At 37.9% G+C, this 18,043-nt stretch overlaps 1 protein-coding gene across 1 annotated transcript; it reads left to right on the plus strand.

Annotated features, from left to right (window-relative positions):
* The first annotated feature begins 11,673 nt into the window (after nucleotides 1-11,673).
* LOC130718108 (F-box protein At4g02733-like) lies at nucleotides 11,674-16,915 on the plus strand. The gene is made up of 13 exons (XM_057568574.1): nucleotides 11,674-12,143; nucleotides 12,466-12,641; nucleotides 13,022-13,225; nucleotides 13,303-13,413; nucleotides 13,732-13,817; nucleotides 13,896-14,017; nucleotides 14,756-14,820; nucleotides 14,942-15,014; nucleotides 15,094-15,156; nucleotides 15,504-15,568; nucleotides 15,655-15,729; nucleotides 15,846-16,106; nucleotides 16,424-16,915. The coding sequence occupies exons 1-12, from the start codon at nucleotides 11,799-11,801 to the stop codon at nucleotides 16,051-16,053; spliced, it is 1,593 nt and encodes a 530-aa protein (XP_057424557.1). The 5' UTR covers nucleotides 11,674-11,798; the 3' UTR covers nucleotides 16,054-16,106; nucleotides 16,424-16,915.
* The last annotated feature ends 1,128 nt before the right edge of the window (nucleotides 16,916-18,043 follow it).

Raw genomic sequence — 18,043 nt, forward strand, 5'->3', positions numbered from 1 at the left:
TGCATGTTGCATGATATGTATGCAGGTTAACCCAGTCAACCACATGCATTCCGGAAAGGGATGGACATCAAACGGATCAGCCCTAACACCAGCCACGGTGGAGCCATTTCGGCCCGCGTGCCTCTTACTCCAACAGGGGTAGTCAGATCAGCAGTAAACCCGTAGGTCTGCCATTTCGGTCTGCTACAAGAGACGTCTACAAACGCTCTTCCACGGCATTCCGGGTCTTATGACCATTTTGGAAACCGACGAGGTCCAGAGTACGTCCTGTGTTAATACCTCATTAATGTTGCATATATGCAAAATGATTAGTCAAACAACGTCTCCGTCCTCACTCGACACGTCGCCACGTGTTCTAGGGAAGTTAAAGTCTCTAAAAGCTTACCCTAAGGTAAAGTCGATTCTGCGACCAAAAGACACACTTCATAACGACACATAGCTGCTCCAACAGCACCACAACAAACGCTGCTCCAACAGCACAATAACAAACGCTGCTCCAACAGCACAACAAACAAACGCTGCTCCAACAGCACAACAATAAACGCTACACTTGGATCCGACGACACTCCTCGCTTTTCCAAAACTATGATTTGACTTCCAATGCCTTCCTTCGAGGTTGTTATCATTACTTAAAGATTTTGAGGTTATTTAAGGTCTTATGAATTTTCTTTATAAAATAGATTCCATTTTGTCTTATCGCAAGTCTTATACATTTTCAGGATCTCCCAATCCCAAGTCGCTTCCAGAGGATGTCTCGATCCACTAAACAAAATTAAGGCCCGAACCTCGTTCGTCCTATCAAACTTTCTCAAAACTCTCAAAATAAAATCGGCATGACCTGCCCGCTATTCTCACCATTCAGAATCTCAGATTCCAGTACAGAGCATATTTTAAATCATCACAATCAACAACATGTCATATATCAATAAATCGCATCATAAACACTTAGCACTTAGCATATAAAGCATGCACCACACATCCTAGATTACCCACATAGCACATAGCATGTAAGTCAATCTCAAAAACATTCAGTAGATGAATCATCTACATTGTCAGCCGAAGCCTCAGAAAACATTTTCCAATCACACACAATTCCAGTGCATAAACAGTAAACCATGTCGAAACATCGACCCTAAGCATTAACTAGAGATTCAGTGAGAAGCTCTCACCTGAAAGTTCTCCAGAATGATCAACTAGTGCTTCCTCGCTCTCAAAGTGTTGGTCCTCGGGGAAATCCTCAAAAGCACCTTTACAATAAAATCACAGAATACTATAAGAATCTATCGAAAACTAAGCTATCGATACTTACTAAGGTTACTCGAAGTAATCTATACTCTAAGGTACGATAATCTAGCGCGAAAGACAAGTTTTCGGAAAAGGAAATTTTTCCTCCTCCTCCCCTATAGGGCTCGGCCACTTTTGGTAATTGTGGGGCTCGATTTTTCTTCGATCAAACTTGGTTCCTATGCTATCATTAGCCGTAACTAAGGGTATTCTGAACTCGGAAAAATTATCGGATCAAAAACTGTCGCAGGGGTATTTTGGTCATGATTTTTAACTTAGGATTTTTCAAAACTGAAATCCCAAAAATAAAATTTTGCAGGGACGTCACCAACGACGTTTATGACAACTAATCCTACTAGCACTAAGCTAAGGCGATAGTTTTCAGCCTAAAGGTTGAAGCTTTACTCCAAAAACTCCAAAAATGGGTATTTTAGGCTCAAATTGATTCCGACGGAATTCCGGCGACATAACGGAAAATCTAATCCGGCAGAAGTGATCTTGGGCGCATAAGGAAGAGGTTTAGAATCAAAAATGAAAGATTCAGGATAGTTTTGCAAAAACCCATAAACTATCCACTCAGAAAACTCTACAGAAAAGCTATGGAAAAAGCGATCGGAGGTAAGGATTAGCGACTATACCTCGAAGCCTTGAAGTAGCAACTGATTGATCGACGATCAAGCAAACGATGAAGAAAATTCTTCTTCCTTCTTCCTTGTTCTTGGCCGTGGATTTGAGGAGAGAAAATGGAGGAAAATTTGAGTTTTTCTTCCTTTCTTTGCTATATATAAAGGTTGGAAATTCGCGGGAAAATGAAAGTTTCGCGAATCTGATTTTTCCGGCGTCATTCTCCGTGAATTAATAGATATGTTTTGGCAAAAGAATTCCAAAACTATAAAGAGGTCTCCTTGTATTTTTGGCAACTAATGCATAGTCGGTATAAAACTATTTTACCCGATAAGTTGCTTTTTGCATCGAATGTCGGAATAGAAAACTTCCTTCGGAAGAAAGATTGAAATCATCAAGAGAAATGGGTGTACGCGTGTAGAATATTCATTTGAAGCTCTGAATAGATAAAGTCTTCATTGTCGAGAAATTCTAGGGTTTTGAAATACCAGGGATTCGGTTTCGGCAAACTTCCGATGATTGGAATCGGACGTTCGTAGATCCTAGAGTTTCGCCTCGAAATGATGGTGATATATGGAAAAAGAGAAGTTCTAACATTTCTCTGAAGATTTTTGGAATTAACTGCCAGCGTGCCTAAAAGTGAAAATTAGCTATATACTAGGGTTTCTGACCTAGGTTTAAGCGTGTAACGATCGTGCTATAACTTTTATCGATCATAATGAAATCCTTGAACTTTTCCTGAACTTTCTCCTTCATAAATATATTTCATTTAATAAACTTTCGTTCAGGTTTCCCTTCACATTACATCAACCCTAATCGTGAATAAGAAGTTTATTCACTTAGCATAAACTTAAAAACTCGGGCCTTACATATGTCACCTTCATAGACGACTCAACAAGAAAGGTATGGGTTTATTTTCTCAAAAATAAATCTGATGTGTTTTCTGTGTTTAAAAAGTGGAAAACAGAAGTTGAAAATTAGACAGGCTTGAAGATTAAGAGTCTGAAATCTGATAATGGCGGGGAGTATGACAGCCAGGAGTTCAAAAAGTTTTATTCAGAAAATGGGATCAGAATGATCAAGACAATACCAGGTACACCTGAGCAAAATGGTGTCGCGGAAAGAATGAACAGGACCTTGAACGAAAGGGCTAGATGTATGTGAATCCAGTCCGGGTTGCCAAAAATGTTTTGGCAAGATGCCATTAATACAGCAGCTTACCTGATAAATCGGGGACCATCTGTTCCTTTGGATTATCAGTTGCCTGAAGAGGTATGGTCTGGAAAGGAAGTAAGTCTTTCACATTTGAAAGTCTTTGGTTGTGTCTCTTATGTTCTTATAGACTCCAATAAGAGAGACAAATTGGACCCCAAGGCCATAAAATGTTTTTTTATTGGTTATGGGTCTGATATGTATGACTACAGGTTTTGGGATGAACAAAACAGGAAAATCATTAGAAGTAGAAATGTCACTTTTAATGAAAGTGTGCTTTATAAAGACAGGTCTTCTGCAGAATCTATGAGTTCAAGTAAACAGTTGGAACTTTCTGAAAGAGTGGCATTGGAAGAAATTTCAGAAAGTGATGTAGCCAAAAGAAACCAGATTAATCCCGAGAACGAGGATGATGGGGTAGAAGTTGAGCTAGAACAAGAGCCAACAACAGTAATTGAAACTCCTATAACTCAAGTGAGAAGATCTACAAGAACGCCGAAAGCACCACAAAGGTATTCTCCTTCGTTGAATTATTTGTTGTTAACTGATGCTGGAGAGCCAGAATATTTTGGTGAAGCCATGCAGGGGAATGACTCTATCAAGTGGGAGTTAGCAATGAAAGACGAGATGACGTCCCTTCAGAAGAATGGAACATGGTCTCTGACCAAGTTACCAGAAGGAAAGAAAGCTCTACAGAACAGATGGGTCTATAGACTGAAGGAAGAATCTGATGGCAGCAGAAGGTACAAGGCAAGGCTTGTAGTGAAAGGGTTTCAGCAGAAGCAAGGAATTGACTTCACAGAGATTTTTTCTTCAGTTGTCAAAATGACCACTATAAGAGTTATCCTGAGTATTGTAGCTGCAGAGAATCTTCACTTGGAGCAGTTAGATGTTAAAACTGCATTCCTACATGGGGATTTGGAAGAAGAAATTTATATGACACAACCTGAAGGTTTTGAAGTTCCAGGCACGGAGAATCTGGTATGCAAGCTTCACAAAAGCTTGTACGGTCTGAAACAGGCACCGAGACAGTGGTACAAAAAGTTTAATGAGTTTATGAGCAACTCAGGTTTTAATAGATGTGACATGGATCATTGTTGCTATGTTAAGAAATTTGCTGATAGTTATATTATTCTTGCTTTGTATGTTGATGACATGTTGATAGCAGGATCAAATATGACTGAAATTGACAGGTTGAAGCAACAGATGTCAGAAAACTTTGAGATGAAGGATCTTGGTCCAGCCAAACAAATCCTTGGTATGAGGATTTCCAGAAATAGATCAGAAGGTGTTCTGAAGTTGTCCCAAGAGAAATATGTTGAAAAGTTACTTGACAGATTCAATGTTGGAGATGCCAATACCAGAAGCACCCCTTTGGGGGAATCACTTAAAGTTTTCAAAGAAGCAGTCCCCACAGACAGATGAAGAAGAAAGTCACATGTCAACAGTTCCATATGCATCTGCAGTAGGGAGCTTGATGTATGCTATGGTTTGTACCAGACCTGATATAGCACATGCAGTGGGAGTTGTCAGCAGATTCATGTCAAACCCTGGGAAGGAGCATTGGGAAGGTGTAAAGTGGATACTGAGATATCTGAAGGGTTCTTCAAGAATGTGCCTATGCTTTAGAAGAAATGATCTCACTTTACAGGGGTTTTCTGATGCAGATCTAGGAGGAGACTCAGATGGTGGAAAAAGCACCACAGGTTATATTTTCACTTTAGGAGGAACTGTTGTGAGTTGGAAGTCTAAACTTCAAAATAGAGTTGCTCTCTCAACCACTGAATCAGAATATGTTGCCATTTCAGAAGCAGCCAAGGAGATGATATGGCTGAAGAATTTTCTCAAAGAATTGGGAAAAGAACAAGATGTTCCTCCATTGTTTAGTGACAGTCAAAGTGCTATTTGTCTTGCAAAAAATCCTGTCTTTCACTCCAGATGCAAGCACATACAGATGAAGTATCACTTTATCAGAGAACTTATCAATGATGAAGAATTATCTCTGTTGAAGATCTTAGGATCAGAGAATCCAGCTGATATGTTGACCAAGACTGTTACAGTTGATAAGCTGAGGCTTTGCATTGCCTCAGCTGGCCTTCGAGGATAATTGAAGACGAAGGCGCTACACTAGGTGGAGAGCAGATTAGCTTATTGCTTACAAAAAGTACTACAATTAGACTCCAAGTGGGAGAATTGTTATGTTATGTAGTCTATTTGTAGTCCCACATTGCTTATGTAGACTATTTGTAAGTCTCACATCGCTTAGAATAAGGAGGAGGTTGACTTACTCCTACTATATATAAGCACCTCATTGTAAGCATTATACACACCAAAAGAAATATTACTACCTAGTGTAGCCGTGGACGTAGGTACACACATTGTGTTCCGAACCACGTTAAAAATTCCTGTGTGATTTTTCTTTCTCTCTTCTCTCCTTTCTATTATTGCTCCCAACAAGTTAGCATCGTTTAACCACTTGTTAGACACTTTGAAAGTTTGTATGCTACAATTTCTACTAAACAATATATTGCTATAATCAGTTTATAGGTGTCACACAATGGTCTTCAATAAATTTACACAAACTGAAACTTGAAGTCAATCAAGGGTTTTAACTTTTCAGCTACAACTATTCCTTTACAATTTACACTCTGTGTATATGTTTCAGATTTTTTTGCGCTTTGTGGCTTGCAAATATTGCCCTTGGAAAAATGAAGCACCTGAGTAAGTTACTAAGATTATTGGTCCAACTATTTAGGATCGAAATGAGGGAAGATCCTTTGTTTGTTTGATCAAATGAAGCCAATAATCGATCCTTATAGAAGCCTATCAACAGTCCTACTTTCTCAATTAAAAATTACCAATGCAAAGAGTATTCAATTCCACATGCTTTTCCATACATGTGAAGTCCTACTTTGTAGAAGCCTTAGGGCCCGATTGGGTGAGCGTCGGGAGACCAAACATGCGTTCCCAACGCTGAAATCCCACAGCTCCAAGAGACAGCTTCCAGCAGAACGTGCGTTGAAGAGCACTCCCACCGCTGAGGCAAACAAGCACTTAATTTTCTAGAAGGTGATTTTACATTGTACTCTTTATTCTTCTAGGTTTGATTTAAATCCAGTAATAATAAAAACCCCTCAACCTAAATCTATATTGTAATTCTGAATGAAATTTAATGGATAAGATGAGGGAATTTAGTACACTCACTTCTTGTCAGATTTGCATTTCTTTTGTGAAGATATGTTAATGTCAAATTTTGAATTTTGAATGAGAGGAGGGCCTCAGCCTCGGTGGTTCCGGCCCTGGAGGCGTCCGGTGGTGAGCCATGGGAACGGAAGGTCTCAAGCTCCTTTCACTGGCCAACGTCGGCAAAGGGATTGGAGTACGGGAAGCAGATCTGTTCAAAATTCACGACTAGAGGGTGTGCATTCACGGCGTTTTCAGCAACCTGGTGGTGGCGGTCATCAATGGCAGCGTTCAGGGCCTCAGCCTCGGCGGTTCCGGCCATGGAGGCGTCCGACGGTGAGCTTTGGGGACGGAAGCTCTCAAGCTCGCTTCAATGGCCAGCGTTGGCAACGGGATTGGAATACAGGAAGCAGACCTGTTCAGAATTCACGGGCAGAGGGTGGGCATTCACGGAGGTCTCAGCAACCTGGTAGTGGCGGTCATCAATGGCAGCGTCCATACATCGCCCAAAGTCGACCATCAACGTTTACTTGGCCCGGAGATGGATCTGTTAGCTTTTAGCAACAGAAAAACCGTTACAGAGCACCTGTACAGAACAAAGAACGACAAAAAACAAAGGTACATGAGGAGTCATTTTCTGTGTTCGTTGATGGATTGGGTGATCGGATAACACTGGCGAAATTAAGCGCAATTTTTGGGAGAGCAGGAAGGCTACGTCATGTGTATATTCAATTTAAGAAGAAATTCCAACGCCGTTTTCGCTTCTGTTTTGTGCGTTTCCAGAATGACGAAGAGGCATGGACGACGATTCGAATGTTTCATGGTTTGCGTTTAGAAGGAAATTACCTCATGGTGCAGAAAGCAAGGATTCAAAAGTCCTCCCATACGTCAAAGGTACCGTCACCAGAACGTCACAAATTTGAAATTCAAGGGAAAGTATGGAGACCAAAGGCACCTTCTTAGCATAACGCCACTGCTAACGACATTGTTTTCAAGAATAGTGATGGTTTACAACCACAGCAGCCTACATCACATGTTGGAACATCCCAATTGCGTTTCACAGCTGCCGATCTAGATGAAGAGTGGTTTCAACGATGCGCTCAAGCACGCACACTTGCTGCAAAGCCAGTTGATGTTATACAAGATAACTTGGCACAAATAGGCTTGTATAATTTCCGTCTGATACCTCTTGGTGCTAATGAGGTTTTGCTAGAGTTTGAAAATAAGGAAGATATGCAAGAAACCATCTCGGAGTGTGGCGATTTTTTGGCGCAAGAGTTGTCTAATATTAGACCGTGCACAGCGTTAACCTTTGGTGTTTCACATTTAGTTTGGGTCCGACTGTGGCAAGTTCCGATGGGATTACGGACCGAATCTTTCTTTACTGCCGTTGGTAATAGATTGGGGAGTTACATGGAGTCTGATACAGCAACAAAGGCGCGCCATAAGGCTGATTACGCACGCATTTTAGTTCGTATGAATCATCCGCTTTTACAATGCTTCACTATGGCAGTGGATGTGGATGGCACCTCTTGTATAATTCTGGTAGAAAAGGATGATGTATCTTTTGATTATGGTACGATCTACGGCATGCCGTCAACGCCCTGGAAAGTTTACAATTCTGAGGTTGATGGCGCTTCAGAGGATGATGATCATTCAGATGATGTCAACAAGTGTTTGACGCCCAAGATTGACGCTGTGTTTCCAAGCCCAATTGACAAGGATTACGAGTCCGTCGTCGACGTCGAGACCGACGAAGAAGACGATGTTTACAGGGATGATAGAATGGAGGGTCTTCAAGCTTTGAAGCCTGTTTCGCCAGCCAAGATGGAAAAAGCAGTACCTGAGGCCAATGATGATGGCGGTTTGGAGGCCTTGCCGGAGGCGGCGGAGATGCATGTGGAGTCGCCGGGGGAGAACTTGACAGGAGCAGTTTTTTTGCATTCCAAATTTAACGTGAGTTAAGAAGCCATTAATTCTGAGAAGGATGAAAAGGAGCAGTTACAGGACTTATATGAATCAGGTTACACGTTAGAAGAAATTGAAGGTTGGAGGAAAAACGTAATTGCAGATGGAATCAAAATAAAAGGGAAGCAAATCTTAAATAATGAATTTCAAAATTCTGTTTTTAATTGTGATAACAGATTTTCTGTTACAGGATACTCTTTTAATTCACAGGATTTCTTTCTGAATTATTGTTGGCCTCATCACACTGCTAATTGGGACCCACGTATCTCTTTTCAGCCTCAAGGGATAAGGTCGTGTTTGCCTCATGGGTTTAGTAACCAGAATCAGTTTTTGAGCCTCACTTCACCATCTTTAGCTTCTCAAGGAAATAATGACGTTGCGGTGGATGTTTTTGTGCGTACATCTCCAAATCAAATCGTTAGGCAGCAAGCTCCCAACTTTCTTGCTTCCCCTGTTGTGCGTGAAAACAATTCACCACATACACCTCAGACGAGCGCTTTGCCCCTTACGTGCGTGGAGGTCATCGATCCAGTGTCGACAGTAGTTGTGGTCTCCCCAAATACAAATTCTTCAAAGAAAAGCTCGCAGCGGGGGCGTCCAAAGGGTAGCAAAAATAAACCTCAATCCTTGCCTGAGGATTACTTAGAGCCTGTACCAGGAGAAGACGGTGTGACGACACGGGCGCAAAGAGTTTGGCTGCTTGGAAAACAGTTGGGACTTAATCCAAGAGGGTCGGAGGCTTTAATGCTGAGGGGATTAGAAGCTCAGATTCGTGAAAATCATCCCCATCTTAAGTGATATGTCAAGGCCTTGGCTTTCTTGGATCGTACGGGGTCTAGGAGAAACCAGTGAGGCGGTAAAAAATAGCAGTTTTGCATTTGCTTGCTGTTGCTGTTGTACTTTCATGGTGCTGGTGCTGATGTTGTTTGCTGGTGCTGGTGCTGGTGTTGTTGCTGTTTAATTTCATATTGCTGTCAATTTAAAACTGTTGTTGATGTTGTTGCTGGTGCGAAAATGGAAGGTCTTTTACACATGCTGTTGCTAGTTTTGCTAATTAATAAGGTTGAGGTCGTAATGGATACTTGGGGATGAACCTGTAGGTGCTTCGGCTTCTAGTGGACGTCTTAGTTTTTGAGTATTTTTTTAATGCATGGAGCTAAAGGATGTAATATCATTGAACTCAGGTACAGAATGACTATCTCAAGATTGTAGTACTCTTTTTCCTTGCTAGGTTTTTTTCCCATTGGGTTTTGCCTAGCAAGGTTTTAATGAGACTCTATTTTGGGATTTCGTTTATGCCATTTTGTGGGATGGTGGTGGGTTTATTTTTGTTCAACCAACTTGTTCATAGGTCGTTCGAGTTCAGTTCAGATTGTACTTGGTTCTCGCTTGGTTTGCTATTGGCTCAAGCGCTTCTATTAATAATATACATTTCATTTTCAAAAAAAAAAATATGTTAATGTCATTTGTTTGTGAACTACCTTTATTTTGATAATTTCTTATTTCGAAAAAATGAAATGGTGGAGAATCTGTAGGCTATTCCACAGCATTTGCCTACTAGGCTGCACACTTGATGTATAAATCATAGATGAAATACAATCAAATACTTGAGGAGGAAAATATAAAAAAAAAATTATAGCTTCTATAATGCTTCTATAATAGTGATAGTATGGGTCATACTATATAGATTAGTTTCTCTGCACTGACTATATAAATATTCAATCACATTCTTCCCTTTTTAAATATTATAAAATTTAAAGTTTATTGTGAGGTAACAAAATGCAGGAATGTGATTGAAATTTACTTACATTGTAAGTGTATAGAAATTCATAAAGGAAGTTAATACTACTCTATATTATGTGACATATTAATTTTAATTTTAAATACTATAAAAGGATCTGTGTGATCATCTGTGCATTTATTATGTTTTGGTATTTAATTTCATCTCTTGCATATTCTAAAAGAATTTAACTTAAAATTTAATGAATATGTATTGTTAGTGTAAAATAGTTTTACACTAACATCCAATTAAATTTCGCTAAAAAAGTTATTTTAGTTAAAATAAAAAATGAATGTAACTTTCTCTCCTACATGGCAAACATTAATTGAATGTCAGTGTAAATTTTACGCTGACAGTGCATATCCACTAAATTCATTCTAATATCATTTGTGACATTATTCCTATTATGTTATAACTCTTAATTTTAGTTATTCAACAACGTATGCTTAGTCAGTTGTTTATATAAAATTTAATAGTCATAAAATCAGATAAAATTACGTATGAAGGCTACGTGCATCACACGGGTCTTAATCCTAGTACTCCCTCCGTTCCCTATTATAAGACATTTTTTTTTGAAAAAAGTTTGTTCCAAAATATAAGTCACTTTCTAATATCTATGAAGCATTTTTAATATTTTTTTTTTCTAAATTCACCCTCATATTTAATATGACAGGGATGATGAAATTTAGAAATATTACCTTCGAGAGAGAAAATCATAGGAAAGTAAATAAGAGTAATATAAGAAAGTTAATCATTTCCTTTACAATTTTATTACTAGTAAGTACTTTTCTTAATCTAAGAGAATTAGATATTTGTGACTTATATATAGTAATAGAGGGAGTATATATGTAAAGCTCACTTGAGTTTTTACTTGAGTTTTTACATTAAATGATAAATCATTTAATGACTTTTTTTGACGGAATTTAATAATTCTTCTTAATATTGCTACTTTTATACTTTTTATTAAGTAGTTATTGATAGTTAAAGATGTCAGAGTAATTTTTTGCTATTTAAATACATATATGATAAAAATATATTAAAAATTAAGTTAATTAATTTAGGAGACATATATAAAATATTATGCATATCATATTAATTATAAAAATTAACATAATAATTTAATTAAATCTATTTGTGAATATAGTTTAAATATAATTAATGTTAGTTTTTTTTAGCCACATATATCCTCTACTGAGGAAACTATGCTCTATTTGAGTGTGATTATTTTTCATATTTTTATCATATATATTCTTAATTATCTATTATTCAATAACTTTCTTATATCATTACATATATTACTTTTACAAATAATAGATTTAACACATATATTAAAAACAACACAGGTTTAATTTCTAGTAAGATATATTTTTATTGTAATATTTCACCATATAACATGCTTGGATTCTCATGCTCTCAAACTACTATGACAAGCTATATATATTTTTTATCCGCCTTAAATATAGACTAAACCAACGTTTTAATCCTGAACTCGTCCCTAAACACGAAGAACTTCACTAGATTCAGCAGTAAGATTACAAATGTCAGCTAGTAATTCCCCACGTGTCATCGTACAAGACGTACAGATGTCACACAAAAACCCTCGTCCGTACACGAGGCCCAATCTGAAAGATGCAGAGGTTCTCTTCACTTTTTTTGTGTGAATGAAAAACAGAGAGAGAAAACCAAGCGAGAGTGAGTGAAGAGTGAAATGGAAGAATCACCATAGCCACCACTTCCCACCACCGCTATGGCGACATCGACGAACACTTTCCTCCTCGCAGCTCCGTCGTCAACGGCGAAGCGACCGTGTCCGTCGCAAAACCCTAGACCACCGCCGGAGACACTCAACCAGGTGGAAGAGCATGTCCTCGATGCATTTCTCGCTCTCTCTGATTCCCCTTCTCTCTCCCTCGATCTCCCCCTTGAGAGCCTTCTCGAATCGCTCCCTTCTGATTCTGATCAGACGGAACTCATCGATCGCGCTCTCAAAATTGGATCCATGCTGCTTGATGCTGCTAAACAGTCCTCAAGGAAACGTGCTTCCAAGCATAATTCAATCGCTTGGCCTCTCCCTCCTGACCTCACTATCAAGGTATTCATTGCTTCTTTCATGGTAGTTTGCTTTTTTACATCAGAATTTTCAGTTTTTTGCTTGGTGGGCATTTTTCAATTTGCCCCTTTTTGATTGTATGAACTTTCGTTTTGCATTGGTGGTTTGAATTCAACCTTACTATTTTACTTGACCTGTGTTATTGATGGCTTGGCTGAATTTGTAAACCTTTTTCATATTTGGGGATACCAAATTTGATACTATTATCTATTCTCTGAACACACTACCTAGGTACTTAGATTTGTGCCTCTGCTAGGATGTGAGCTTCTTTCGGGTGTTGATTCATTGTTGTTGTGATGTGCAGGTGTTCTCAGCTCTTGATACTCAGAGCCTGTGCTATGCGTCTGCTACTTGTACATTGTTTAATAAATGTGCTAAGGATCCTTTGTGCTATGAGAATCTTGATTTGACCACACTTGTTCCCAAGGTTAACAATTCAGTGGTTTCAACAATGATTCAGCGAGCTGGAAAGGCACTGAGGTAAACTTCTATTAACTGGTAACTGGTTATATAGTGGTATAATTTATGAACTGGTAATCTGGTCTGGTGGGGATCATTTGTCTATTGCAGAACTTCATCTTTGGCCAGTAAATGCAAAAAATGGGGGGCCAGTGGGGTATGTTTGATGGCATATTGATTATTTGTTTTGATATCTGCGTTTTATGCATTGCTCCACATTTTTTCGGTCCCTGAGAGAAACTTTTGTATTTTAATTTGTTTGTTAGCTCTATCAGCTACGGGTAGAGAAGAAAGTGAAAAACTTCATCCATTTTAACCTATACCAACTTGCGTGTGCATTACATTCTTATGTATTTTTCCTCATTATCTTCTTATGTTCATTTTATTAATTTGTGGATCAGGTCTCTTAAGCTTGGTGTGATCCCTGGTGCTACTCCTTCACCTGGGTGTTGTCAACCATTGGTTTGTCCCATCAGAAATGCCATTGTAGACGTATCCAACTTCTCATGGACTGATAAGAGATCTCGACAGGGGAGAGAATCTTCTATTCTTACAAGATCCTGTTTAAGCCCCTTAAGTAGGGATGTTGGTGCAGCTGCTCCAGGGTATGTTGTTCATTCACCCTAGAATTCAGTACTTTGGGTTACTTGTTTTAAATGAGCTATTTTATTTTCATTTACAGGGCTCTTTTGAGAAGGCTGAAATTGTACAATATTGAAAGGATGGATAATGTATCACTTAGTGGGGCATTATCAGCATGCCCTTCTCTTCTTGACTTGGAAATTGTCGGGCTGTAAGTTAGTTTCCGTCTGCTTTATTTCTCTCGCTTCATTTCCTTATTTCTCTCGCTTCATTTCCTTATAAAACTACAAATCTTGACCTTTCCTTGAGTTATGACGAGTATACTGATGGTACATACTTTTAATAAAAATGTGATTTTTGCTGATTCTAGTTGCATTTGTGATACTTAGTTATCCGGTTAAGTTCTTAATTCGTCACAGTAGCAGTTTCATTTTGAAATTCATTCCACTAATTTATTTCTTATGAGAAGTTTGTTTCCAAAGGATTATTTTTTCATTGGACGTGATTTTTTCTTTGTTTTAAATGCTAGTCATGTTGAATTGAGGCTAACGTTGATGTCAGTAAGCGCGCACTGCCACTTGATTGAGCGTTTGTTTTTTGAGTCTTCCAAAACAGGTAAGTTATTTTCTCACTATGTTTTGTCATATATATAAACTCTCTTTATTTCCCTGCTTATCTGCTTTTAATTATCAGGTAGAGACGACAGTTTGAAAACGCAAACCTGTGTTGAGCTAGTGGATAATTGTCCTCATCTAACTTCTCTGTCCCTTAGAGGTTTTAAGCTACATGATTATAAAGTTCGTGTACTGGTTAAGGTATGTTCTCAGGAAATTCTCAACTATTGCAATGACTCTTGTTAACTCTGGGCTAATTTTCTTACGTTAAAATTATTCATTAAGAAGTTGTTTCCCTATATATATAGTGTTTAATTTCAGCATTGTTCTTAGTAATTTGTTTAAGGCATATGGGAAAGGGGGGAAGAGTTGAGAATGTTAGAAAGCCTCGAGTCCGAGATGGCTGCATTAGTTCAGGTTAAAGGAAGCTGGTGAACTTTGCAAATTGCAGCTTACAAGTCTTCATTAAGTGTGACAGTCAGTCTAAAGGGCTTTATAAATAGGGTTAACAACTGTTCTATTTTGAGCATGGGCTTTTCTTACCCAAGCGGGGTCTTATTTTCACCATTGACTATTTTCCTTGGTTAACAGTAATTGTAGTTTTGCCAATTGCTGGGGGTTCTTCCAAAATTTTAGGTTAACTATTTATGTATGCTTTATCAATCTCGTTCCAACAATGAACGACCTATATGTTTTGTCCTAATTTCTAATTAGATGATCCACTAATTCAACTGATGCTGAATTAGTTATTTCTTGTGGTAGCTGGTAAGTGAATTTAGTTTATCTAAGTAATAGTTCTCCAATGATACATATCCCTGTGCATTGAAATGACTGTTTTGAGTAAGTGAGCAAAGTGTTATTTTCTTGGTTTTCATTATCCTAGTTCTCACTTTTGCATAAAAGAAATAGAGGGTTATTAATTTCAATTTGTTCATGCAGGGATTTCGTAAACTGAAATATGTTGATTTTTCTACATCCTATTCAATCACCGGAAGCTTCTTAAGGTTTGTTATTTTTAAAAACATTTTACAAGAACTCTTCACATTATCTACCTGTTAGAATGATTTCTTTGTATCTGTTTTTTTCAGTCCAATTATCTCACAATATTAAAACCTTCATTTTCAGAAACCTTGGAAGCTACAATGGTGGGAATTCTCTTGAGGCTTTAATTTTAAGGGATTGCATGCATTTGAAAGAGGTTTTACTTCTAATGTATTTGTATTTCATTTTGTTTTTCTAATATATTGCTTCTGAAATGTTTATACTTTCATCTGCAGGTGGAAGTTGCCAGGTTGCTGACAGCAATTCTTGCAGGCGATTTCAAATCGCTCCTACATCTTGTGGGTGCATCAAAATATGTTACATAGTAAAACAGCTTAAATGTGTTTTTGATTTCTAAATTTTATGACTTTTATAAATCATACCTATCGGAGTTTTATTTGATTTATTCCCTATATTTATAAAAAATTCTGTGTTTGTAATTCAGCGTGTGTTTTTGTTCCTTGTTGAGGACTAGAAATGAACATTTTTGTTAGATATTGGGATTGAAAAATGAATAATATTCAAATAGGGACTAATGTAAAAAAACGTTATATTTTCTGAAACCATCAACATATTTAAGCCTATAAATGTTCCTGCTCGACTTTCTTTTAATTTTGCTTCTAGTTCTTATTGTTTCCTTTATCAGGATATTTCCAATCGGGAAGGCTTAGCATCTGAGGGTGATTGGTACCATAGGTGCTACAACTCTAGGTAGTGAATCATTTCTAGATTAGATAATTTAGTCTCAAATTTCTGAATGACTGATGTTTTGAATGGGGTTTCTCTATGGGGTGCAGTATCATGCCTGTAAAGCAGGTTTTAGAAGCAAGGCCTGATATGTGTCTGGTAGCTGAATATCCTCAAGAAGGAAGGTTAGATACTTTTCCAATAGACTAATTTGGTGCAGTGTCATTCATATTTGCAGATGGAGTTATGTTTTTGTTTCCCTTCTAAAATTTGCCATTTTATGTTCTGGATTTGGTTGCAGTTACATGGACTCGTTTGACACTGATATGAACAGTGAGATAAGTCTTCCATCACAATTGAGCTTTCATAGTTCAGATGGATTGGTTTTTTTAAGTACATCTGAAAGCAGCTACAATAGTGACCATGGTAGTGGTAATGAGGATGGTCAAGAGGCCAACTATGTAATTTACGAGGAAAGTTCAGACGAGATAGACTTCTTGTCCCTGTAGGGGATGCTCTCATTGTACGGCATTCATTAAAAAGGACAAATTTATTGAACTAGGTATACTCTCTCTCTCTCTGTGTGTGTGTGTGTGTGTGTGTGGAATGTGATTGCTGTAGAGGTTGATTTCTATTACATTGATTAGCTTTGGTTCGTAGGTTGACTTTGTGCCACTATAAATTACTTTTAAATGCTTATAACAGATATTAAGATGTTTTGGTGAGTGCCATATTATAACATAAACTGGAGAGAACATTTTGTGCCACCTAAAGAATAGATGATACAACTTGATACTCTGGAGTCAATTGTAACAGCCATTTTTCCTTGTTTGTTCACCTCTTGCATTTCCTTATGTTTGTGCTTTATGATTTATTTAGAAACCAGGGGAACTGCAGAGGAAGAAGGATAGGGCAGATATTAGACTGTGAAGATTGATTTTTCTCTTACCTTATCTTCATTGAAGTTCACTGCTGGAATATTCAATCTGGAGGAAGATTGGAGGTTGGTAACAGTTTTCTTGTTAGGCATTTTTTTCCTTATTTGCAGAAATGTCAAGTATCTGCCACTTTGGGATTAGTGCTCCGACCCTCTCTCTCCCCTCCAATCCGGGCTGCTCTCATTCTCCATCCCCTCATTTCCCAAGAGAAATCTGTGCCAATCCAGAAATCAATGGATTTATTGAGTCAAATATGCAAATGATTTTTACATTTTATGTATTTTTTTGCACTTCATATTGTCAAGTTAACACTGCAATAATAACCAACGTGCTTTCTGTGCACGTTGGGGCGGAAAACTGTTCTGCAATTTGATTTTGAATTGTCCTGTAACTACATATAATAATACCATTGCAGTTCATTTTGCTACTGAGTAACCAAGCCGCAAGCTAATACGTAGGGGCATCAAAGTTAATGACATGTAGCTAGGCTTAGAAGACATGTGAACTTTTTTGTGTGGTCAAAGGTGTTGATGCCCAAAGTTGCCCAGAGGCACTTACATCAAGTGGGAATGAAAATCCCAAAAAAGGATACTGCAATGCAATAAGATAAACAAACTAAGAACAAAACATGCTCACTCAATCCCACCCAAAGCCATCATGAACAAGCTATTGACTTCGTGAAATTTGATATCCTTTCTTAAGCCATGAATGAACTTTTGACTTCAATTCTAACCGGTAAATATTATATTATTTGCACCCTTGCATTCAGTGACGGATCTATGTAGACAAGTATGAGGGCAAGTGCCCTCACTTGAATATAAAAAAATGCATTAGAAAAAAAATTGAGTAGTAAAAGTATGCGGTTTTTTATAATTTCTTTGATAAAAATTGCCCTCACTTATGTTTCACATTGCTAAATGCCCTCACTTGTATCTCACATTGTTAAATGCTCTCACTTCAGTAGTAAAAATATGTGATTTTTGGTGGCCCCTTTGTTAAAAATTGTTTTCACGTGTGTCTATTTTGGTAAAATATGTCCTCACTTCTAATAGCATATGTTAATTTTTTTTACTACAAATTTATATGTATATACTGCCCTCACTGCATAAAATTTCTGGATCCGTCACTGCTTGCATTGAATGACCAATTTTACTCACTTATAGCAATATACCATGCAATGATTCGTCAAGTTCTTGCGCTCATTCCATCATTGCATGTAACAATCGTCTCTCCTATTTTAAAAAACACTCCACCTTTATAACTCACTGACTCTGTCGAAGTAGTAATTTGTGCAACTTTTAGAGTGACCTAAATCGCTAAAATTGTAGCCTTAATAACACCCAATGAAGTCAAGCTCGTGTAGTGAGAACACAGAATGAGGTGAAATCCGTGAATGGAACATAAACATGAGGGAGTGGAAGACGGAGGTGGAGTGAGTAAAAGTGGTAGTGTTGACTGTACTTAAAAAAAAAAAAAATAGACCTCACTAAGAGGGAGGCAAATCCAATTAAAGTGGGTACAAAAACCACTAAAAGATGATGATCGTGGAACAGTAAGGGAG

This window comes from Lotus japonicus, chromosome 5, assembly GCF_012489685.1.
Source record: "Lotus japonicus ecotype B-129 chromosome 5, LjGifu_v1.2".
Classification (NCBI taxonomy): Eukaryota; Viridiplantae; Streptophyta; class Magnoliopsida; order Fabales; family Fabaceae; genus Lotus; species Lotus japonicus.

What these genes read in the sequence shown, in the direction of transcription:
- LOC130718108 (XM_057568574.1), top strand. Translation starts at nt 11,799, where the DNA reads ATGGCGACATCGACGAACACTTTCCTCCTCGCAGCTCCGTCGTCAACG. An exon ending in CGAGCTGGAAAGGCACTGAG is followed by an intron (nt 12,642 to 13,021) that starts GTAAACTTCTAT and finishes TTTGTGGATCAG; the next exon opens with GTCTCTTAAGCTTGGTGTGA. An exon ending in GTTGGTGCAGCTGCTCCAGG is followed by an intron (nt 13,226 to 13,302) that starts GTATGTTGTTCA and finishes TTTCATTTACAG; the next exon opens with GGCTCTTTTGAGAAGGCTGA.